This window comes from Thalassophryne amazonica, chromosome 1 (genome assembly GCF_902500255.1).
Source record: "Thalassophryne amazonica chromosome 1, fThaAma1.1, whole genome shotgun sequence".
Classification (NCBI taxonomy): Eukaryota; Metazoa; Chordata; class Actinopteri; order Batrachoidiformes; family Batrachoididae; genus Thalassophryne; species Thalassophryne amazonica.
This window is the reverse complement of record NC_047103.1, coordinates 127,466,909-127,491,843: the sequence shown is the minus strand read 5'-3', so window position 1 is coordinate 127,491,843 and position 24,935 is coordinate 127,466,909. Positions and strand designations below refer to the sequence as shown.

Here is a 24,935-nt window from a genome sequence, read left to right as displayed (position 1 = left end):
TAAAACACACTGCAATGTTTTATCCTAAATTGTGTCACAAGCAGACAGGTGAACTTTCTTGATAGTTCTATTTTCTATGATGTTTTGTGTGTGCTGCTTTTGCGAATTAATTCTGTTGAGGAAGTCTGCGGCACAGAAGTCTGAGACATGCATAGGCATTACAGATCCTGTGCTGCATCTCATCACTGTACCGCATCACATCGCTGTTGTTTGGTGCATATTATCACAGTTCAGAACGTCATGTCAGGCAGGATGTCTATATGAAAAGTAAAAATCATTTCTGATCCAGCTGCGCGGTGGCAGAACCTTGTTATATCAACATTCCAAGGCCAAGTAGGCATAGCTCTGCAGGGCATCAGAGATTTTTACCAGCACTTTGTCATGCAGCTCCTGAATGCTGCCGTCTTTGCGTGTCACAGAGAAATCGGGGCTCTGAAGAATTGCCTCGCCTCGCGTCATGTAGCTGTGGACCTCTGTGAAGTCCACATCAAACCTGAGGACAAAAACAGACAAAAACATACGAATGTAAAGGAAAATAGACAAATTTAATAACATCTTAGCTTAGTTAATGTTCAGTGTTCCTGCTGTCATTAATTGCACGTAACTTTCCAATTTTGTTATAACATCACATGCAATGTGTACATGTGGTTAAGGTCTGATCTTTGTGTATCTTTGCTTTTCATTATGCTTCTGTTTATTCATGAAGCTAAATTTGGTACATTTAATCATTCTGTTATACCTATGTGATGTTTTGTTGTTACAGGATATTGACTTTTTTGTGTGTGGATTTTGTTTTTCACAGTTTTCTTTGTGTTCCTCATTAAATTTTGTGTTATGTTAAACGTATGCTAAACCTATTTCCAGCACCAAAACAGTTAATGTGCATGAATAAACGTGTATTTTCAATCAAGATCTGAAGAATTTTTGAAAAAAAAAACTTTTAATTTTGTTCAGATTTATTTTCAAATTTATTTTTCTATACAGTGTTTTAGACAAATATGTCTCCAGTTATCCTAGTTCCTGCTTCCTGTTAATTTCATGTTTTATCATCATCTATCTCCATTTATATCTCCTGGTGATCCCTCATTGCTGACCAGTGTTTATGTCTGATTAACCTTGCTTCTCTCACCAAACGCTTCTCTTGCTTCTATGGCAAATGTTAGTCGAACTCCACGGTGAGCACAGGGTCCACTACAAGATGTCAGACCCTCACACCACCCCCATGAAGTCTGTTTTTGATTGTTTGGTCAGAGACATTCCCACCAGTGGGCTGCTGGAGGTCATTTTGTAGGGCTCTGGCAGTGCTCATCCTGTTCCTCCTTGCACAAAGTGGCAGATACCGGTCCTGCTAATGGGATAAGGACCTTCTATGGCCCCGTCCAGCTCTCCTACAATAACTCCCTGCCTCCTGGAATCTCTGCTACGCTGTTGAGACTGTGCTGGGAGAGACTTCAATGACATGTATTGATGTGGCATCTTGGAGGAGTTGGTCTATCCATGCAACCTCTGTAGGGTCGCTATCAGTAGTGATACAGACCCTAAACTAAACTCAAAAATAGTGAAAAATCAGTCAGAAATGATGAGGAGTGAAAAAATGTCAGTGCCCCCAGCTGTAAAACCATTCCTGTTTTGGGTGTCATCTCACTGTTGCCCTTCTAGTGCACCTGTTGTTAATTTCGTTAACGCCAAAGCAGCTGAAACTGATTAACACCCCCGCCCCACAACTACTCAACTGACCACATCAATATCCCAAAAGTTGAATGATCATGATAATGATGATGATGACGATGATGATGGTGATGATGAATAATCATCATCAGTCATCAATGATAATGAATGTATGAATGATCATCAGCAACTATCTTGGTGCTGTCAGGTACCGCGCAGTGCACCTATGCATAGAATAGCAATGTTTGGCATTTCAAACTGGACTTTGTGCTGATCCACTCCTTGCAAATAAACAAACAGAAAAGCACGGCACAAGCATAGCTTATTGAAACACATAAGGAGAGGATTTGTGTGTGTAGATGTTTGATAGTACTGGGGTGTCTGTGGTATATTATTGGGCTGTTGCATGCCACTAGGACAATTTTAATGTCACACATTCACTAAACATGCAGTATATCAAGTGGAAGAGCTGACAAGAAGGGGGTGATATGGGAAGAAGAAAAAGAAAATGAAGGAAAAATGAAAAAGAAGAGGAACAAAGACAGAAGAAAGAAAAAAGAGGGAAAAAAATTAAAAATGTTACCTATCTACATATTTTATCACCACAAGGGGAGAGGTTTTTTTTTTTTTAAAGAATTGGGCTAGTGAGGCATGTGTGACATGGTTGTTTGTGGCTCCTCTGGTCAGTACCACACCTCCGTTCTTTCTGTTTTCACTGGGGTTGACCTGAGAACTGTCATGCTCCTGCCCATGAGGGGCTCCCGTTTGGTTGTGGGTTCTCGTTGGCCTCCAGATTCTGAGCTTTCTAAGTTTTTATTTATGTCATGTCTTCTTGCTCATGCTCTATTTATGATTAGTTCTGTTTCACTTGGTTGCCATATATTTAGTTTTGTCTTAGTTCCTGTCTTGCCTGCAGATTGTTTTTCCTTATTGCTTGTTGCATTACATTTGTATTCTTTCACTTGTGGTCCCTTTCATTACGTCAGTCTTAGGTTAATTTTATTTTTCACATTTACTGTATTATGCTTTAGTCACTGGTTTTTGGTTATTATTTATCTTCAGTTTTCCTATCTGGTTATGTTCCTTTAGTTATTTATTGCATTCTCTCTTTATCATTTATTTTGTGTTGTATTCTTTGGTCACTGTTTTGTTTTGTTTTGGGTTTTTTGTCATTATTTTCTGCTCAGCTTGTAGTCTGATTTGCCATCTCTTTATCACGTTTATTTTTATACTTTAATCTGTATCAGTTCTGTTCTACTTTGCATTATAATAATTGATCTTCTTGTTTTCTGCTTTCTAGATTAGCCACGTTATTTAGTTGTTTTTCTCCTTTTGTTTTGTTCACGGTAATTATGGTTTGTCGAGCATGTCACATTTTGCACCATTGGCTTTTCTGTCAGTTATCGCGCCCCAGTTCACTTTGCTTTTGTTTCACTGCACTGTCTTGCATTTACCTTTGCCCTCCCTGGTCATGCCCCCTTCCAGACCCTTCCACATGCCTGCACCTCATTACACCTTGATTAGTCTGCCCCTTATTTAAGCCCTCACAGTTCCACTGCTCAATGCCAGATTCTTGATTTCATGTAACTCTCCAGCCTTTGTTTCAAGCTCTCCTTTGCCCTGTTTTTTGACTGCCGTATTTTTTTGACCTTGTTTTGTCCTCGACCTTGAGTTTGTCTTTGCCTCTGATTGCCTCCTTGCTGTGTATTTTGACCTGTGCCCGCCTGTTGAACCATGCCTCTGCCTTACGCCTGTCTGTTACCGTTGCCTCGCTGCTAGACCACCCGTGCACCAACTCCCTGATTGTTTTGACGATTAAACCTATTTCTTACTCCATCTCTGGTGAGAGTTCGCATTTGTGTCCACCCCTAGCCACAGTTACACTACGCATCTTCTTTTGCATGAGGACTCCCAGTAGAACTGCCTCTTGCCTCAGAATCACAGGGGATGGTAACCTCTCTCACTGCCGCTGACTTGTTTGGCCTCATTGGGCCGGCAGCCTATTCAGGTGCCCTGTTGTATGTCTCGAGATGCTTCCCATGCTGATATTATATACTTGGTGGTGGACTTGGTTGGTTAGTCGGGTGTGTCCTTTCTCTCTGGAGGACCTCAAACTCCAGGTGTTTGTGGCCTTCTGAGAAGTGCATTCATGTGCCCTTGATAGCTGTGTGGCAATCATGGTACTGGTATCATGGTACTTGGCCCCTCACGTCTTTTTGACCCCACTTCTCAAAATGTGCATCACTGATTACACTGTTCTGGGTGAGCTCGGGCCTAATTTATTAAACTTTTCATAGAATCACAACTAAAGCTCTGTGTCTGCACAAAGGCAGAAATATGCACATGTATTCTTTTCACCAGGATCCTAATCCATATGCGCCCCTGCCTCTCACATGATCCCTAGGATAGACTCCAGAATCACATGGCAGTTAACTGGAATAAGTTTAGAAAATGGATGCCAGGGTAGATGTCTACATCCCTCAAGTAAACATTTGGGCGTAAAACCTCTTTTGTTTGCATAAAGATACCATTTCAGAACGTCATGAAAACCATGAGTCGACAAACTCATTGAAAGCCTGGAAACTCAGTCTTGATTGAGGACAATCACAGATTCATGAATGCTTTCTGGATGTACTGTTGCTGGTACTGAATGCTGAGGAAGCAAAGTAATACTCATGTTGCTATTGTAATTAAGGTGATCACTGCTTTCTTTCCAGAGAAGAACATGTCCAAACTATGAGTCAGTTGGGATGGTATCTGTCTAACTGAGGGAAACAAAGGCTGCCTGCAAAATGAGGAGAACAGCATCTCCATCAGCCACCATATCACAGATCCTTGCACCTTTCCACGCCCTCAGCTGGTTCACCACATTTGCAATCTCACTGACATTTGGGGGTTCACAGCTAACTAGTAGATCAGCCATCATACTCCTGGCACTGGAAATGTCCATTAGTCCATCAGGAGAATCAACCAAAATATCCTTCCTTTCCTTCAAACGTTAAACCATTTAATTTAACATATTCAAGATCTAGCTATTTCCAAAAGAGGCCTCACTTCTCCACCAAAACAAACAACAAAAAGAAACATCATGCCCTGTCTGGCCAAACAAATAAATAAATAAATAAAAGGAAAAAAGATTGCACTTCTGGGCTTTTTTGCTGGCTTCATCCAACCTTCTCACCAGTGTTACTGACGATTGATTAATGAGAATCCCCGTCTTGATACCAAATAGACAAGTGAAAATGTGAGTGTTAAAAAGTTATTTCATAACTTTTTTAAAGTGGTGACAAGCGCAAAATGTTCTCAAAGCTACAGTGTGTAAGACGTAGTGGCATCTAGTGGTGAATTTATAGATTACACTGTGTCATCATTTTTGGTAAATGGTAAATGGACTGCATTTATATAGCGCTTTTCCATCTGCATCAGATGCTCAAAGCGCTTTACAATTATGCCTCACATGCCAATGTCAGGGTGCTGCCATACAAGGCGCTCACTACACAGCGGGAGCAATAGGGGATTAAAGGCCTTGCCCAAGGGCCCTTAGTGATTTTCCAGTCAGGCGGATTGAACCCATGATCTTCTGGACTCAAGCCCAACACCTTAACCACTAGACCATCACCTCCCACCTCCATTTTCCATAATTTTGTTTCCCTTCATGTTTTCCTTTTTTTTTTGGTGAGGTTGATTCATACTCCCTTGTCTATATAATCCTCCATATGAACAATTATTAGGGTTCTAACACTAGCTTAGCATACACTAGCAACCAGGAGACCGTGCACAGGGCAGAAACCACAGATTCCTCTTTTTCTCTTGAGTTCTCTGGTCGTCTTGCAAAATGCAAAAGGGAAAGTAAGTTTGCCCCTTTTGGGCTACTGTATCAACATGGCATCCTCCATATGGGGGCTCACTCCAATGTAGATATGAAAACACAGTGTTTCACTGTTGCAGGTAATTAGGTACTAATTCACAGATGGTAATGAATGCTATAGTCCATTTCCACTAAGAAATACCCCTAAATTCTAAACGCTGTACCATTAAATATCATAACCAAATACATTATGTGCTGCTGGGAAGATCAGCTTAAAGCAATTTCTCATAAACTTGTGCACTGTTTAAAATTTGAATTTCAAAAGCAAAGATTAATGCCGCTCAATTACACTAAAATGTAATGACATTAAAAGCACACTATTTCTATGCAACAGATATTATAGTCACTGACGTTCCTCAGAATTACACAGTAGTATACTTCTTAAGCACATGTAATTTGATATTTTGATGCAAAGGAGGACCACCTCTAATACTACACTATTCACTGCCGTTCCTAACACTATATAGCATCACATCTACTCATCATCAGCGTCTACGATGTTTGATCACCTACCTGCTCAGATAAGACAGCAGAAATGACTGCATGAAACTGAATGGTTCACAGTAGTCAGAAAATAATAAAAATACATTTTCATCTAAGAAAGGTCATCTTTAGTGGAGCAGCACACACACACACACACACACACACCTTTTCCTGAGTTCAGAATCCACAACAACTTGTCTCTTCTTTTGTGGAGGTGGCGACTCTCGGGTCTGGTGCATAGCTGTCACTTTCTCCCTTGTTGTCTCCTTGGTAACGCTCGTCATGACAGGATGGGTCAGCTCAGACTGCTGGGCTGCAGTGATGGCCGATGAGAGCTATGTATGTGCACAGGGGGGAAAAAAGGTTTTGACAAACTGCACAACAGCAGGTGTAATATCAGTATGCAGGTATCTGTCAGAATCATACAGGCCCACAGAGCACAGGCCTACCCCTTGCCAAATGCCCACAGCCACATAAAATGCATATAAGGTGCCCACGTCATCCAGAGGTGATGAGTCCATGACTAGCCACATCCATCACACAATAAAAAGCTAAGTTATGACATCTGTGGGGGTTCAACATGAACAACAGCTGTGCAGCTTGTGTTTGGACAGATGTGAAATGGGGTTGCAGTGATGTGGTATTTCTATGGTGATGGACAGATTGTAACTGATGAGAGGACAAGGGTAAGAAGTTCAAGCAATGGTCTCACACACAGATCTTTTGATGCCACTGGCCAGCTGTTTGAACTTCCTCATGAAAAGCACAAAACAAGTTCTATCTGATGCAATTCATGCATTCCAACACAACTTAGACACAATATTCACAAAAAGACATATTGCGTAAAACTGCTTTTAACCCTCTGGGGTCCGAGAGCATTTTATACAGTTCACTCACCTGGCATAAATGTGTTATTATGGCTGTTAACAGCTCTCCCTGCATCCCACAATCAAGTTTTATGTCTCTTTTTTCAAGACAACCTGTTCTTTCATAATATGTATATGCTTTTGTTGTGTTTTATAAGTGTAATAAAGGTTTACATTTAAAAATAACAAAGGAAAAGTAAAGCGAAAAATAATTTTCCACACACATTTATTCAAAGCACACAGCAAACTATAATAAACTTTTTTGACATTTTATAAAGGTAATTTGAGGTCTTGTGTGAAAGACTGTACAACAAAAAGTTCAAACAATAAACACAAATGCACATTTTGAACAATAAATACAAAATGGTCTATGCGTTTATGCTCCAGTCTGAAGAGCAGCCTGTCTCCCTCACCTCACTGATATGGTAAACAGTGCTTTACGCCAGAGGGAGAGAGCCACAGAGTAATCCAGTAACATTCAAATGCAAACTCGTGGAGCAATCCTGATAGTTACACACTCTTTGTTTGAGCATGTGAGATTGTCATGTGAGGCTCTCTGTCTGCTTTCACTTTCGCTGTGCGTAATGGCGCAGGGCGCATTGGAGGAGTTAGGGGGCTATTCAAACGGGCCAACTAGTAAGATATCACTCCTGAAAACGATCTTTGGTTTATTACGTGAGGTAAATCTGCCCTATAATTGGATTTTGGAAAACCATGTGATGGTGAACCAATTCCGATTGGACACTCACATTGCGCACATCATCACACAGCTTCTATGAGGAGTACAAAGATGGCCGACAGAAAGTCCGCAGAGTTAACTTTTCAGCAAAAAAAAGAGTATGTTTCTATGTTATATCATTAAAAAGTTATTTATAATTTAGTAAAGCTTGGTCCCAGCCATCGTATACGATGGTGTCGGCCCCAGAGGGATAATCTAACTTAAAGTCATGGATCATGCGTTAGGATTGTGGTGTTTTAGTTCAGTTTCATCACTCCATAGTGTCTGTTGTGTGGGCCGCCAGAAGAGGAGGTACTGCTGGCCCACCACCAGAGGGCAGCCCTGCCTGAAGTGCGGGCTTCAGGCACGAGAGGGCGCTGCCGCCACAGTCACAGCCGGGAGTGACAGCTGTTACTCATTTTGTCCTGACAGCTGTCACTCATTCTTCATCATCCCACTCCATAAAACCCAGACGTCATCTCCACCTCATCGCCGAGATATCGTACTTCAATGGAGGATAATATCCTCAGCCATTTGTGTTTACTTATAAGCTGTATATTGTGAGTGTTTGCAGGAGTACTGGTCCCTCTTCCTGTGGAGGCTGAGTGAGTGCAGGACGGCACTCTTTTCCTCTGAGGGATCACTGTAAATTCATCATCATATTGAGTGAGAGGTGGAGGTGGCATTCCCACCGTTATTGTTACTGGGTGTACACACACCCACACTTGACTGTCTTTGTTCTTCGCCAGCAGTACCAGATCCGACATTCGGGGACGGTGATCACCTGGGAATTCGGGATTTGGCAGCTCCAGTATTCACCAGGTTCGGTGGCGGCGGAAATCGTGTGGTTCCGGCTCTTCTCAGGACAGACGTCTTCTATCCTCGAGCCTGCCCACACGTCACCTTTGTGGATTGACTGTAATCATATTCTAAGATTGTCTGTGTATTTGTTGTGCACCTTCACAACATTAAATTGTTATATTTTGGCTCATCTATTGACCGTTCATTTGCGCCCCCTGTTGTGGGTCCGTGTCACTACACTTTCACAACAGGATATCTCGGCCAGCGTCATGGATCCCGAGGGGCGTCATCCATCTGTTGGACAGCCAATGGAAGAGCAGGGTGCACAGGCGTCTGCAGGAGGCGTGCTCGGTGAGTTGCAGCAAATCCTCACCGCCTTTACCGCTCGGCTGGATTTGATGTCCGAGCAAAACATCATCCTTAATCGCAGGATGGAATCTCTCACCGCACAGGTGGAAGTGCGCGATCAGAGCGCTGCTGCGGCTCCTCCTCCTGCCGACCCGGTGCCGGGTATTAACATTCCACTGGTCATTCAACAAACCCCCCTCCATCCCCTGAAGCATACATAAGTCCCCCTGAGCCGTACGGGGGTTGTGTGGAGACGTGCGCGGACTTTCTGATGCAGTGTTCGCTCGTCTTTGCACAACGACCCATGATGTACGTGTCTGACGCCAGCAAGGTGGCTTATGTTATTGCTTTGCTTTGGGTAAGGCACGCGCCTGGGCTACGGCGCTCTGGGAACAGAACTCACGGTTGTTATCAGCATACACTGGGTTTGTGGGGGAGTTCAGAACAGTGTTTGATCACCCTAACAGAGGAGAGACCACTTCAACAATGCTGCTGTCAATGCGACAGGGGCGCCGGTGCGCAGCCGAATATGCAGTCGACTTCCGCATCGCGGCTGCGAGGTCCGGCTGGAATAACGTTGCGCTCCGCGCCGCCTTCATAAACGGACTGTCTTTGGTCCTGAAGGAGCATCTGGTAGCTAAGGAGGAACCGCGGGATTTAGATGGGCTTATCGATCTCCCCCTGTTGACGTTGTTAGGGAAACGCACAGGGCCAAAATGAGGAGGCTGGTCCGCAGGGAGTGTTTTCTCTGCAGCTCAAAGGAGCACATACAGAAAAACTGCCCCAAACGGCCACAACAACAACCGCCCTCAGAGACTGGGCTAAGGGGGGGTCAAAATATTCACGTGGGACACACACAGATCGCCACACGACTCCCAGTTACAATCCTGAGCGGGGATTTAACCCTTCAAGCCCCAGCACTGGTGGACACGGGGTCAGAAGGGAATTTGCTAGACAGCAGATGGGCAAGGGAGGTAGGGCTCCCTCTGGTGGCGCTTCCTTCACCATTGCAGGTGCGGGCACTAGATGGCACTCTCCTCCCTTTAATCACACACAAGACACAACCAGTAACTCTGGTGGTGTCTGGAAACCATCGGGAGGAGATTGAGTTTTTTGTAACTCCTTCTACCTCCCGCGTGATTTTGGGCTTCCCATGGATGTTGAAGCACAATCCCCGGATTGATTGGCCGTCTGGGGTGGTGGTTCAGTGGAGCGAAACCTGCCATCGGGGTGTGTTTAGGATCCTCGGTTCCTCCCGGTTTACAGGCTAAGGAGGAGGTCAAAGTCTCTCCCAATCTGATGGCAGTGCCGGTTGAGTACCACGATCTTGCTGACGTCTTCAGCAAGGATCTGGCACTCAGCCTTCCCCCGCACCGTCCGTACGATTGTGCCATTGATTTGGTTCCAGGCGTTGAGTTCCCGTCCAGCAGGCTGTACAACCTCTCACGACCTGAGCGCAAATCAATGGAGACCTACATCCGGGACTCATTGGCTGCCGGGCTGATCCGGAACTCCACCTCCCCGATGGGGGCAGGTTTCTTTTTGTGGGCAAGAAAGATGGCGGACTCCGTCCATGCATTGATTACAGGGGGCTGAATGAGATTACGGTTCGCAACCGATACCCGTTGCCATTGTTGGATTCCGTGTTCACCCCCAATGCATGGAGCCAAAATCTTTACGAAGCTGCATCTTAGAAATGCCTATCACCTGGTTCGGATCCGGAAGGGAGACGAATGGAAGACGGCATTTAATACCCCGTTAGGTCACTTTGAGTACCTGGTCATGCCGTTTCGGCCTCACCAACGCCACCCGCGACGTTCCAAGCCTTGGTTAACGATGTCTTGCGGGACTTCCTGCACTGATTCGTCTTCGTATATCTGGACGATATTCTCATCTTTTCTCCGGATCCTGAGACCCATGTCCAGCATGTACGTCAGGTCCTGCAGCGGTTGTTAGAGAACCGACTGTTTGTGAAGGGCGAGAAGTGCGAGTTTCACCGCACGTCTTTGTCCTTCCTGGGGTTTATCATCTCCTCTAACTCCGTCACCCCTGATCCGGCCAAGGTTGCGGCGGTGAGAGATTGGCCTCAACCAACAAGCCGTAGGAAGCTGCAAACAGTTCCTCGGCTTCGCTAATTTCTATAGGAGGTTCATTAAGGGCTACAGTCAGGTAGTTAGCCCCCTGACAGCCCTGACCTCTCCAAAAGTCCCCTTCACCTGGTCGGATCGGTGCGAAGCCGCGTTCAAGGAGTTGAAACGACGGTTCTCTACTGCGCCAGTTTTGGTGCAGCCCTACCCTAGCCGCCAGTTCGTGGTTGAAGTGAACGCCTCTGACTCAGGGATAGGAGCCGTGCTATCCCAGAGTGGAGAGACCGATAAGGTTCTTCACCCGTGTGCCTACTTTTCTCGCAGGTTGACCCCGGCTGAACGGAACTATGACGTCGGCAATCGAGAACTCCTTGCGGTGAAAGAGGCTCTTGAGGAGTGGAGACACGTGTTGGAGGGAGCGTCTGTGCCATTCACGGTTTTCACTGACCATCGGAACCTGGAGTATATCAGGACCGCCAAGCGGCTGAACCCCAGGCAAGCCCGCTGGTCACTGTTCTTCGGGCGTTTTGACTTCCGGATCACCTATCTCCCCGGGACCAAGAACCAGAGGTCAGATGCCCTGTCCCGGGTACACGAAGAGGAGGTCAAAACTGCACTGTCAGATCCACTGGAGTCCATCCTGCCTGAGTCCACTATCGTGGCCACCCTCACCTGGGACGTGGAGAAGATCGTCCGGGAGGCCCTGGCACGAAGCCCGGACCTGGGAACTGGACCACAAAGACAAGCTATACGTCCCACCAGAGGCCAGGGCTGCAGTCTTGGACTTCTGTCACGGTTCCAAGCTCTCCTGTCATCCAGGGGTGCGAAGGACCGTGGCAGTTGTCCGGCAGCGCTTCTGGGGGCGTCTATGGAGGCCGACATCCAGGAGTACATCAGGCCTGTACCACCTGTGCCAGGGGCAAGGCTGACCACAGGAAGTCCCAAGGTCAGCTCCAACCGCTTCCTGTGCCTCATCGCCCTGGTCCCACATCGGCCTGGATTTTGTCACGGGTCTCCCACCGTCCCAGGGCAACACCACCATCCTCATGATAGTGGACCGATTCTCCAATGCGGCCCACTTCGTGGCCCCCCGAGCTCCCTACTGCCCAGGAGACAGCAGACCTCCTGGTCCCCACGTCGTCCGTCTGCATGGGATACCCACTGACGTAGTCTCGGATCGTGGTCCCCAGTTTTCCTCTCACGTCTGGAGGAGTTTCTGCAGGGAACTGGGGGCCACCGTGAGCCTCTCGTCCGGGTACCATCCACAGACGAACGGACAGGCAGAGCGGGCCAACCAGGAGCTGGAACAGACCCTCCGCTGTTAACATCCGCGCACCCGACGGCCTGAGTAACCATCTGGCCTGGATCGAGTATGCGCATAACGCCAGGTGTCTTCTGCCACCGGCCTCTCCCCATTTGAGGTGTGTTTGGGGTACCAGCCCCTTTATTTCCTGTGGTGGAGGGAGAGGTCGTGTGCCCTCGGTCCGGGCCCACCTTTGGAGGGCCGTTGGGTGTGGCGCCACCGCCCGTGCTCCTTGTGAAGGCCCGGACGAGAGCGAAGACCCATGCAGACCGCCGGCGGTCCCCCCCCTGCATACCAGCCCGGCAGGAGGTGTGGTTGTCGACGAAGGACATCCCTCTGCAAGTACAGTCACCGAAACTGATGGACAGGTTCATCGGCCCGTTTCGCATCCTCAAGGTCCTCAGCCCTGCCGCAGTGAAGCTCCAGCTCCCAGCTTCACTGCGGATCCACCCTGTTCCACGTCTCCAAACTCAAACCATACCACACCTCACCCCTCTGTGCTCCTGGTCCGGTGCCGCCTCCTGCCCGGATCATTGACGGGGAGCCGGCTTGGACGGTGCCCGGCTCCTGGACGTCCGTCGAATGGCCGGGGTCCAATATCTGGTGGACTGGAGGGGTATGGACCCGAAGAACGCTCCTGGGTGAAGAGGAGCTTCATCCTGGATCCGGCCCTCCTGGCCGATTTCTACCGCCGACACCCGATAAACCTGGTCGTTGAGGGGGGGGTCCTGTTGTGTGGGCCGCCAGAAGAGGAGGTACTGCTGGCCTACCAGCAGAGGGCGCCCTGCCTGAAGTGCGGGCTTCAGGCACGAGAGGGCGCTGCCGTCACGGACACAGCCGGGAGTGACAGCTGTTATCATTATGTCCTGACAGCTGTCACTCATTCTTCATCATCCCACTCCATAAAACCCAGACGTCATCTCCACCTCATCGCCGAGATATCGTACTTCAATGGAGGTAATATCCTCAGCCATTTGTGTTTACTTATAAGCTGTATATTGTGAGTGTTTGCAGGACCGGTCGCTCTTCCTGTGGAGGCTGAGTGAGTGCAGGACGGCACTCTTTTCCTCTGAGGGATCACTGTAAATTCATCAGCATATTGAGTGAGAGGTGGAGGTGGCATTCCCACCGTTATTGTAACTGGGTGTACACACACCCACACTTGACTGTCTTTGCTCTTCGCCAGCAGTACCAGATCCGACAGTCGGGACGGTGATCACCTGGGAATTCGGGACTTGGCGGCTCCAGTATTCACCAGGTTCGGTGGCGGCGGAAATCTGTGGTTCCGGCTCTTCTCAGGACAGACGTCTTCTATCCTCGAGCCTGCCCCACGTCACCTTTGTGGATTGACTGTAATCATATTCTGAGATTGTCTGTGTATTCGTTGTGCACCTTCACAACATTAAATTGTTATATTTGGCTCATCTATTGACCGTTCATTTGCGCCCCTGTTGTGGGTCCGTGTCACTACACTTTCACAACAGTGTCAGCTCCATTTGGCTTGTGTCTGTGCGTGTGGGCACTGCAGTGTTCATAATACTGTGTCATTCATAATCATCACGTCCTGAGGTTTCTGAATATTTGTTTGTATATTTGTCCCCACTCGTCATGCTGTCTTGTTGTTGCGGTTATGTTCATGATTCATGCCACTTTGAGTCCTGTCCACTACTGCTTTCCTGTCGAGGTTCGGAGCCCTGTCTGTTTCTCGGTCTGTCATTCCTCTCTGCAGTTTACTCAGTTTGCTTAATTGCTGCTTCATCATCCTGCAGCTGCACACTGTATTCGTCACCCCAGGGGCCGTACTACGAAGCGGGGTTAACTTACTCAGATGTAACCCAGGGTCAACCTCTTAACCGGGGTTGACAAAACCTGGTTCCCTCAAGTGGCGTTAATCAGTACTACGACGCTGAATAAGATGTTGATTTGATGAACCTGTTAACCTAAGTGGAGTATGTGCACGTTCACATAAAAGGGGCGGGTTGCAGCATATGTCACCATTTTTTCAATGATGGCGCGGTCACCTTACTTTACCGGAGAAGAATGCACGATTTTGATGCGGAGCTACAAGGAATTTAAATTAACGTTAAGGGGGAAATCGAACACATCGTCTGCCAATAAAGCAAGACAGGCTTGTTGGCAACGTATTGCTGATCGGGGTAAATGCATAATTGTTATCCAAATCTGTTACGATGATTAACTGTGGAATGTCTGATATGTGTAGAAAAATGCCCCTCTTCCATTAATTACGCCCAGATGCAACACGATTCAGAAGTGGCCATAGGCCACTAATAAATGTTAGGTTAATTTAATGTTTCCTAAATAGGCTACCTTGACTGTATGATTGCTATTCCTAATCCTGTCAATATGTCAGATGCAATAGCAGTGCCAAATGCACCTGGCAGCAGGTGAAGATGAAATATAAAAACATCCTTCAGAACGGTAGGTTTATATTCATAGCTTGATAAGCCCCACTTCGTCTAATTAATGGACATGCATTAGACCTATTTGATATTAGTAATTACCCGAGATTGCATACAACCCTTTTTTACATTGCGGATAAATGGCCAGGGAAAACGACAAATGCATCCAACAGTTTAGATAGAGCATCACCGATGGAATACATAAATTTTCCACTGGCAGAATATCTAAGCGTAAGGCACATTATCTGCTCGATCGTCGGGGCATTGCTACACTGTAACAAATGACTTGTTTTTAGAGGAAAACGCTGGCAGCTGTGATTACCAGGGACTTCCTGTAAAACATACAGCAGCACAGTAGATAACATTACAGACATAATATGTATATTGATTTACAGTGAATGAACCACGGCTGACTCATATTAAAGGAACTGTTAAATCTACAAACAAGAGCTCTTTTTTTTGTACATTTAACTGCTGTATTTTTTACAGTGGTGACCACAGCTGCCAGCGTTTTCCTGTAAAAACAACATTCTTTTATTACAGTGTACGATGGATGATGTTACAGACATCTGGTCCGATCAGCTGACAAAGATAACAAATTCCCTCGGCTGAGGATCTATATCATTCATAGAGAATATCATCCGGGTATGTCAGCGGATTCCGGTGGTCTTTAAAAACCCTCACCCTGCGGAGAGAGCCCCCACAATTTGTGCCCCAATATCAAACGGATCATCCAGGTAGGCTGGCATTGTCTTCGGAGTGATGCAGGTGGATGGACAGTACTTATAAAGGGAGTGGTTAAGCGAGAACCTCATGCTAATCCTAGACCATAACCTGCTCGGAGCAGGTTTGGCGCAAAGCGTAAGTTCCCGTGGCAGCATGCCTCAATCGAAACCTATCCACCTTTCGTAGTACGGGTTAACCAGGAAGTTACCACCCTCTCTACTTTTAAGATTAGGCTTAAAACTTTCCTTTTTGCTAAAACTTATAGTTAGGTCTGGATCAGGTGACCCTGAACCATCCCTTAGTTATGCTGCTATAGACTTAGACTGCTGGGGGGTTCCCATGATGCACTGAGTGTTTCTTTCTCTTTTTGCTCTGTATGCACCACTCTGCATTTAATCATTAGTGATTGATCTCTGCTCTCTTCCACAGCATGTCTTTTTCCTGGTTCTCTCCCTCAGCCCCAACCAGTCCCAGCAGAAGACTGCCCCTCCCTGAGCCTGGTTCTGCTGGAGGTTTCTTCCTTTTAAAAGGGAGTTTTTCCTTCCCACTGTCGCCAAGTGCTTGCTCACAGGGGGTCGTTTTGACCGTTGGGGTTTTTCTGTAATTATTGTCTGACTTTTGCCTTACAATAAAAGCGCCTTGGGGCAACTGTTTGTTGTGATTTGGCGCTATATAAATAAAATTGATTTCATTTGATTTACTCCACACGTCATCAACTTACTCCCGAAGTTACCCTGATAAGCCAGTAACCCCGCTTTGTAGTACAGGCCCCTGCTTCTTTCTGTCTTTCTCATACTGTATTTCACACTGCAAATCTGTGTTTGTGTCCTGCATTTGGGTTCAACTTCCCAAATATCCTGACAAAGTGTCTCTAATATCCCAAAATTCCATGTCTGGGCATGGACACATTTCTTGTCAAAGGCAAAATTTAATGAAATGGCTACTTTGAAGACTTCTGTGGTGTTTGCATGGGCTGCATGCTCTGTGGCACACCCACATGGTCTTTCTCAGGTCATTTCATAATGTGCACCTGATGTGTTTTTTATGCTTTACGACGCAATTGTGCATAATGGACTAAGTCCTAAATAATACACTAAACATACAAAAAATGGACAAGTTGATGATTTTTTTAAGATTTCAAATTTCCCGTGTGAAAGTCAGCCAGCAGGGGTGCATGTGACATCACTCCAGGAAGGCTTCACATTGCTCCCTGCTTCAAAGCATGGACAATGCAGCTCCTTTTGAGGAGAAAAATCATCGTAGAGTGTGAAAATTTGTCTTGTAGGTGCATTACAGCTTGTCTGCTCAAGTGAAAGAGAAGAGGAGAATGTCAGCATTCCTTGCTTCCCCAGCGGCCCAAAATTACAATGTGGATTAAATGTTTGCAGAGCGTAACTACAAAATGCTGAGGATTCCTTCATGGAAGAACCAATGCTTCTGTCTGAAACGGGAATAAAAATGACCTGAAAACATGTGTTCAAGCCAGAAGCACTATTTCCAAAGTTAGAGGAAAAATGGTGTTGTGAAAGTGTAGTGACACGGACCCACAACAGGGGGCGCAAATGAACGGTCAATAGATGAGCCAAAAAAGTAACAATTTAATGTTGTGAAGGTGCACAATGAATATACAGACAATCTCAGAATCTGATAACAGTCAATCCACAAAGGTGACGTGTGGGCAGGCTCGAGGATAGAAGACGTCTGTCCTGAGAAGAGCCAGAACCACACGATTTCCGCTGCCACCGAACCTGGTGAATACTGGAGCCGCCAAGTCCCGAATTCCCAGGTGATCACCGTCCCCGACTGTCGGATCTGGTACTGCTGGCGAAGAGCAAAGACAGTCAAGTGTGGGTGTGTGTACACCCCGTAACAACAACGGTGGGAATGCCACCTCCACCTCTAATACACACTCGTGCAGCGTCTGTGTAACCACTTATCTGACGGGAAGTAGGACGAAACAGTCGCGACCCACGCCGGTCCTCTGGTTAGACAGCTGCAACACAATAGCTCTTGGAATCAATCAATACAGGCAGAGAAAGTTACCTCCATAGAAGTACGATATCTCGGCGAAGGTGGAGATGACGTCTGGGTTTTATGGAGTGAGATGATGAAGAATGAGTGACAGCTGTCAGGAAATAATGAGTGACAGCTGTCACTCCCGGCTGTGTCCGTGGCGGCAGCGCCCTCTCGTGCCTGAAGCCCGCACTTCAGGCAGGGCGCTCTCTGGTGGTGGGCCAGCAGTACCTCCTCTTCTGGCGGCCCACACAACATATGGGTCCTGATGATTTTAATAAAATATCCCCGAGATGGAGAGAAAAGTCACGGACGGTAAGTCCGTTACATGTCTCACCCTTTTTTTTGTTGGTAGTATGTGTATTCTGTTAAGGCGAAAATGAAATGAGTGAGGTCAGATTCGCATGGACGGACAGATCAAAGACAGACCAAACGTGCACACACACACACGCACACACAGCTCTGCCAGACGTGCTGAACTATGACTGTCCAATAATTCTGACACATATACACATTGATGAAGATCAGACCGTCACACCTGCTGTGTGCCAGGCACATTTCATCTGCAGCGCTGTGCCACTCTGGAGCAGACTTTGCCCTTCTAAGCTTAAACCTGTTCCAAGTTTTCTAAGTTTGGAACAGCTCGATGCGACCTGGAACAGGACGGTGCTGCCTCGGTTCTCTCTGTCTCCATACACCTCAACCACCTGTTACTTTTCATGTGAATGGAGATATTTTAATGAGTGCTTGTACAGACAGGACTTATTTGACCAATGAATGTGGAAAATCCCGCTATGAAAAGTAAAAGTAAAAAAACCCTGTGTGTGTGTGTGTGTGTGTGTGTGCGCGCGCGCGCGCGCTGTGGTCTGCTTTTGAATTTTTACTGGAAAAATCCTGGGATTTTATATAAAGTGTAATATAAAAGTGTAAAAATATAATTAAAGAATTAACAGGTTGCGAGTATTTCCGTTCACATTACCTGCATCCCTGTCAGAGTCTGTTATATTTGCTCCATTTGTCGTCAAATCTAAAACCTGTCAAACTGATCACCAAATACAACTGCATAGTTATCATGTCCATTAGTATTTGAAGTGTCTATCTCATATGAGCTTTAAGACACAGACAAAATAACATTTTCCTGGGGGCTGCTTGTGAAAAGTGCTACTTGAATTGGTAGTACTTTGCCAAAATAATGTGTGTTAGGTGTAGCAAGGATGCTTTGGGGACCTTCACAGAACAAAGTGTGTTTTCTTTACCTTCCCCCTTTAACAAAACACTGGAACACTGCTCAACTCTCGATGTCTGCATCACCTCAAGTGGACACCAGTGTGTTTACCTAAACTGCCTGAACCAGGATACATGTAAACCCACGTAATTCTTTAATAAACTTATAACATCCAGGATATCCAACAGTTAGCCTCAAAGTGTTCTTGAGGGGCCAAATGGTCTCCTTCCTGCCTTATCAGTGACCTTTGTAAAACAACTCCCTCAACCCCATCAGAGACCGTAAACATCGATGTCCATGATCAACACTGATGGAAACGCAACAACTCTTATTCGCCAAGTATCCACAGAATACAAGGAATTTGACTTTGGTCTGAGCTGCACTCTCTCTGTATGGGCATGTATAAATATACTAAACACTGAATAATTCACTGTAAAAAAGTGCAAATGAAATGTGCAACTAAAATATAATATGCAATAAGACAAAAAAAAAAATATGTAAAAAGACAACAGATTGAAGTAAAATTGTAAATGAGGTACAGTTGTATGTAAACGTGTGGGCACCCCTGATGATTTCCATGATTTTCATGATTTTCCTTTAGAAATCATTGGTTGTCTGGATCAGCAATTTCAGTTAAATATCATGTAGCAGACAAACGCAGTTATATTTGAAAAGTGAAATGAAGTTTACAGGATTTACATAAAGTGTGCAATAATTCTTTAAACAAAATTAGACAGGTGCATAAATTTGAGCACCCCAACAGAAAAAATACATCAATATTTAGTAGATCAGCCTTTTGCAGAAATAACAGCCTCTACAAGCTTCCTATAGCTTCCAATGAGAGTCTGGATTCTGGCTGAAGGTATTTTGGACCATTCTTCTTTACAAAACATCTCCAGTTCAGTCAGTTTTGTTGGTTTCTGAGCATGGACAGCCCACTTAAAATCACACCACAGATTTTCAATAATATTCAGGTGTGGGGACTGAGATGGCCATTCCAGCACATTGTACTTGTTCCTCTGCATGAACGCCTTAGAAGATTTGAGCAGCGTTTAGGGTCGTTGTCTTGTTGAAAGATCCAGTGCAACTTCAACTCTGTCACTGATTCATGAACATTGTTCCCAAGAATCTGCTGATATTGACTGGAATCCATGTGACCCTCAACTTTAACAAGATTCCCAGGACCTGCACTGAGCACACAGCCCCACAGCATGATGGAACCACCTCGGAATTTTATTTTATTGTAGGTAACAAGTGTTTATCTTGTATATCTTTTTCTGCCATGCATACCACCCATTGTTATGCCTACATAACTCAATTTTATTTTCTTCAGTCCACAGCACCTTATTCCAAAATAAAGCTGGCTTGTCCAAATATGCTTTAGCATACCTCAAGTGACTCTATTTGTGGTGTGTACTCAGAAAAGGATTCCTCTGCATTACAACATTTCCTTGTGCAAAGTATGCTGTGTAGTTGAATGATGCACAGAGACACTATCTATAGCAAGATCATGTTGTAGGTCTTTGGAGCAGGTCTGTGGGTCGATGACTGTTCTCACCATCCTTCACTTAAGCTTATCTGAGAATTTTCTTGGCCTGCCACTTTGGGCCTTAGTACTGTGCCTGTGGTCTTCCATTTCCTCACTATGTTCCTCACAGTGGAACCTGGCAGCTGAAATCTCTGAGATAGCTTTTTAATCCTTCCCCTAAACCATGATATTGAACAATCTTTATTTTCAGGTCATTGAGAGTTGTTTAGAGGCTCCCATATAAGAAAAATGCATTATTATGACTATGGAACAATTTAACATAAAAGTGAGGATAAACCTACAAGAGTTTGTAAAACACACTGCAATGTTTTATCCTAAATTGTGTCACAAGCAGACAGGTGAACTTCGATAGTTCTATTTCTATGATGTTTTGGTGTGCTGCTTTTGCGAATTAATTCTGTTGAGGAAGTCTGCGCACAGAAGTCTGAGACATGCATAGGCATTACAGATCCTGTGCTGCATCTCATCACTGTACCGCATCACATCGCTGTTGTTTGGTGCATATTATCACAGTTCAGAACGTCATGTCAGGCAGGATGTCTATATGAAAAGTAAAAATCATTTCTGATCCAGCTGCGCGGTGGCAGAACCTTGTTATCAACATTCCAAGGCCAAGTAGGCATAGCTCTGCAGGGCATCAGAGATTTTTACCAGCACTTTGTCATGCAGCTCCTGAATGCTGCCGTCTTTGCGTGTCACAGAGAAATCGGGGCTGAAGAATTGCCTCGCCTCGCGTCATGTAGCTGTGGACCTCTGTGAAGTCCACATCAAACCTGAGGACAAAAACAGACAAAAACATACGAATGTAAAGGAAAATAGACAAATTTAATAACATCTTAGCTTAGTTAATGTTCAGTGTTCCTGCTGTCATTAATTGCACGTAACTTTCCAATTTTGTTATAACATCACATGCAATGTGTACATGTGGTTAAGGTCTGATCTTTGTGTATCTTTGCTTTTCATTATGCTTCTGTTTATTCATGAAGCTAATTTGGTACATTTAATCATTCTGTTATACCTATGTGATGTTTTTGTTGTTACAGGATATTGACTTTTTTGTGTGTGGATGTGGTGTTTTTCACAGTTTCTTCTTTGTGTTCCTCATTAAATTTTGTGATTATGTTAAACGTATGCTAAACCTATTTCCAGCACCCAAAAACAGTTAATGTGCATGAATAAACGTGTATTTTCAATCAAGATCTGAAGAATTTTGAAAAAAAAAACTTTAATTTTGTTCAGATTATTTTCAAATTTATTTTTCTATACAGTGTTTTAGACAAATATGTCTCCAGTTATCCTAGTTTCCTGCTTCCTGTTAATTCATGTTTTATCATCATCTATCTCCAGTTATATCTCCGGTGATCCCTCATTGCTGACCAGTGTTTATGTCTGATTAACCTTGCTTTCTCCACCAAACGCTTCTCGTTGCTTCTATGGCAAATGTGTAGTCGAACTCCACGGTGAGCACAGGGTCCACCTACAAGATGTCAGACCCTCAACCACCCCCATGAAGTCTGTTTTTGATTGTTGGGGTCAGAGACATTCCCACCAGTGGGCTGCTGGAGGTCATTTGTAGGGCTCTGGCAGTGACTCATCCTGTTCCTCCTTGCACAAAGTGGCAGATACCGGTCCTCGCTAATGGATAAGGACCTTCTATGCCCCGTCCAGCTCTCCTACAATAACTCCCTGCCTCCTGGAATCTCTGCTACGCTGTTGAGACTGGGCTGGGAGAGACTTCATGACATGTAATGATGTGGCAATCTTGGAGGAGTTGGTCTATCCATGCAACCTCTGTAGGGTCGCTATCAGTAGTGATACAGACCCTAAACTAAACTCAAAAATAGTGAAAAAATCAGTCAGAAATGATGAGGAGGTGAAAAAAATGTCAGTGCCCCCAGCTGTAAAACCATTCCTGTTTTGGGTGTCATCTCCTGTTGCCCTTCTAGTGCACCTGTTGTTAATTTCGTTAACGCCAAAAGCAGCTGAAACTGATTACCACCCCCGCCCCACAACTACTCAACTGACCACATCAATATCCCAAAAGTTGGAATGATCATGATAATGATGATGATGACGATGATGATGGGATGATGATAATCCTCATCAGTCATCAATGATAATGAATGTATGAATGATCATCAGCAACTATCTTGGTGCTGTCAGGTACCCGAGCGCAGTGCACCCTGCATAGAATAGCAATGTTTTGGCATTTCAAACTGGACTTTGTGCTGATCCACTCCCTTGCAAATAAACAAACAGAAAAGCACGGCACAAGCATAGCTTATTGAAACACTAAAGGAGAGGATTTGTGTGTGTAGATTTTGATAGTACTGGTGTGTTCTGTGGTATATTATTGGGGCTGTTGCATGCCACTAGGACAATTTTTTAATGTCACACATTCACTAAACATGCAGTATATCAAGTGGAAGAGCTGACAAGAAGGGGTGATATGGGAAGAAGAAAAAGAAAACTGAAGGAAAAATTGAAAAGAAGAGGACAAGACAGAAGAGAAAGAAAAAAGAGGGAAAAAAATTAAAATGTTACCTATCTACATATTTTATCACCACAAGGGGAGAGGTTTTTTTTTTTTTTAAAGAATTGGGCTAGTGAGGCATGTGTGACATGGTTGTTGTGGCTCCTCTGGTCATACCACACCTCCGTTCTTTCTGTTTTCACTGGGGTTGACCTGAGAACTGTCATGCTCCTGCCCATGAGGGGCTCCCGTTTGGTTGTGGTTTCTCATTGGCCTCCAGATTCTGAGCTTTCTAAGTTTTTATTTATGTCATGTCCTTCTTGCTCATGCTCTATTTATGATTAGTTCTGTTTCACTTGGTTGCCATATATTATAGTTTTGTCTTAGTTCCTGTCTTGCCTGCAGATTGTTTTTCCTTATTGCTTGTTGCATTACATTTGTAGTCTTTCACTTGTGGGTCCCTTTCATTACGTCAGTCTTAGGTTAATTTTATTTTCACATTTACTGTATTATGCTTTAGTCACTGGTTGTTTGGTTATTATTTATCTTCAGTTTTCCTATCTGGTTTAGGTTCCTTTAGTTATTTAGTTGCATTCTCATCTTTAACATTTATTTTGTGTTGTATTCTTGGTCACTGTTTTGTTTTGTTTTTGGGTTTTTTGGTCATTATTTTCTTGCTCAGCTTGTAGTCTGATTTGCCATCTCTTATCACGTTTATTTTTATACTTTAATCTGTATCAGTTCTGTTCTACTTTGCATTATAATATTGATCTTCTTGGTTTCTGCTTTCTAGATTAGCCACGTTATTTAGTTGTTTTTCTCCTTTTGTTTTGTTCACGGTAATTATGGTTTGTCTCGAGCATGTCACATTTTGCACCATTGGCTTTTCTGTCAGTTATCGCGCCCCAGTTCACTTTGCTTTTGTTTCACTGCACTGTCCTTGCATTTACCTTTGCCCTCCCTGGTCATGCCCCCTTCCAGACCCTTCCACATGCCTGCACCTCATTACACCTTGATTAGTCTGCCCTATTTAAGCCCTCACAGTTCCACTGCTCAATGCCAGATCTTGATTTCATGTAACTCTCCAGCCTTTGTGTCAAGCCTCTCCGTGGCCCTGTTTTGACTGCCGTCATTTTTTGACCATGGTTTTGTTCCTCGACCTTGAAGGTTGGTGTCCTTGCCTCTGATTGCCTCCTTGCTAGTGTATTTGAGACCTGGCCCCGCCTGTTGAACCATAGGGCCTCTGCCCTTAACGCCTGTCTGGTACCAGTTGCCCTCGCTGCTAGACCACTCCTGTGCACCAACTCCCTGATTGTTTGACGATTCAACCTCATGTTCTTAAACTCCATCCTCTGGGGAGAGTTTCGCATTGGTGGTCCACCCCCTAGCCACCAGTTACACTACGCATCTTCTTTTGCATGAGGGACGTCCCAGTAGAAACTTGGTACCCTCTCGTGCCTCAGATCACAGGGGATGGTAACCTCGCTCACTGCCGCTGACTTGTTTGGCCCATCATTGTTGGGCCGGCCAGCCTTATTCAGGGTGGCCCTGTGGATATGTTCTCGAGATGGCTTCCCATGCTGATATTATCTACCTTGGTGGTGGACTTGGTTGGTTAGGTCGGGGTGTCCTTTCTCTCTGGAGGACCTCAAACTCCATGGTTTGTGGCCTTCTGAAAGTGCATTCATGTGCCCGTGATAGCTGTGTGGCAATCATGGTACTGTATCATGGTACTTGGCCCTCACGTTCTTTTTGACCCCACTTCTCAAATGTGCATCACTGATTACACTGTGTTCTGGGTGGCGCTCGGGCCTAATTTATTAAACTTTTCACTAGAATCAACAACTAAGCTCTGTGTCTGCACAAAGGCAGAAATATGCACATGTATTCTTTTCACCAGGATCCTTAATCCATATGCGCCCCTGCCTCTCACATGATCCCTAGGATAGACTCCAGAATCACATGGCAGTTAACTGGAATAGTTTAGAAAATGGATGCCAGGGTAGATGCTACATCCCTGCAAGTAAACATTTGGGCGTAAACCTCTTTTGTTTGCATAAAGATACCATTTCAGACGTCATGAAAACCATGAGTCGACAAACTCATTGAAAGCCCTGGAAACTCAGTCTTGATTGAGGACAATCACAGATTCATGAATGCTTTCTGGATGTACTGTTGCTGGTACTGAATGCTGAGGAAGCAAAGTAATACTCATGTTGCTATTGTAATTAAGGTGATCACTGCTTTCTTTCCAGAGAAGAACATGTCCAAACTATGAGTCAGTTGGGATGGTATCTGTCTAACTGAGGGAAACAAAGGCTGCCTGCAAAATGAGGAGAACAGCATCTCCATCAGCCACCATATCACAGATCCTTGCACCTTTCCAC

The 24,935-nt window shown here is 45.0% G+C and overlaps 1 protein-coding gene across 1 annotated transcript in view; it reads right to left on the bottom strand.

Moving 5' to 3' along the window:
- Positions 1-24,935, bottom strand: part of dmd (dystrophin) — a 1,392,820-nt gene that overhangs the window by 793,846 nt on the left and 574,039 nt on the right. The window contains exon 20 of the mRNA XM_034174291.1: positions 370-493. Coding sequence (XP_034030182.1) covers positions 370-493 — 124 coding nt within the window. The remainder of the gene's footprint in view (positions 1-369; positions 494-24,935) is intronic.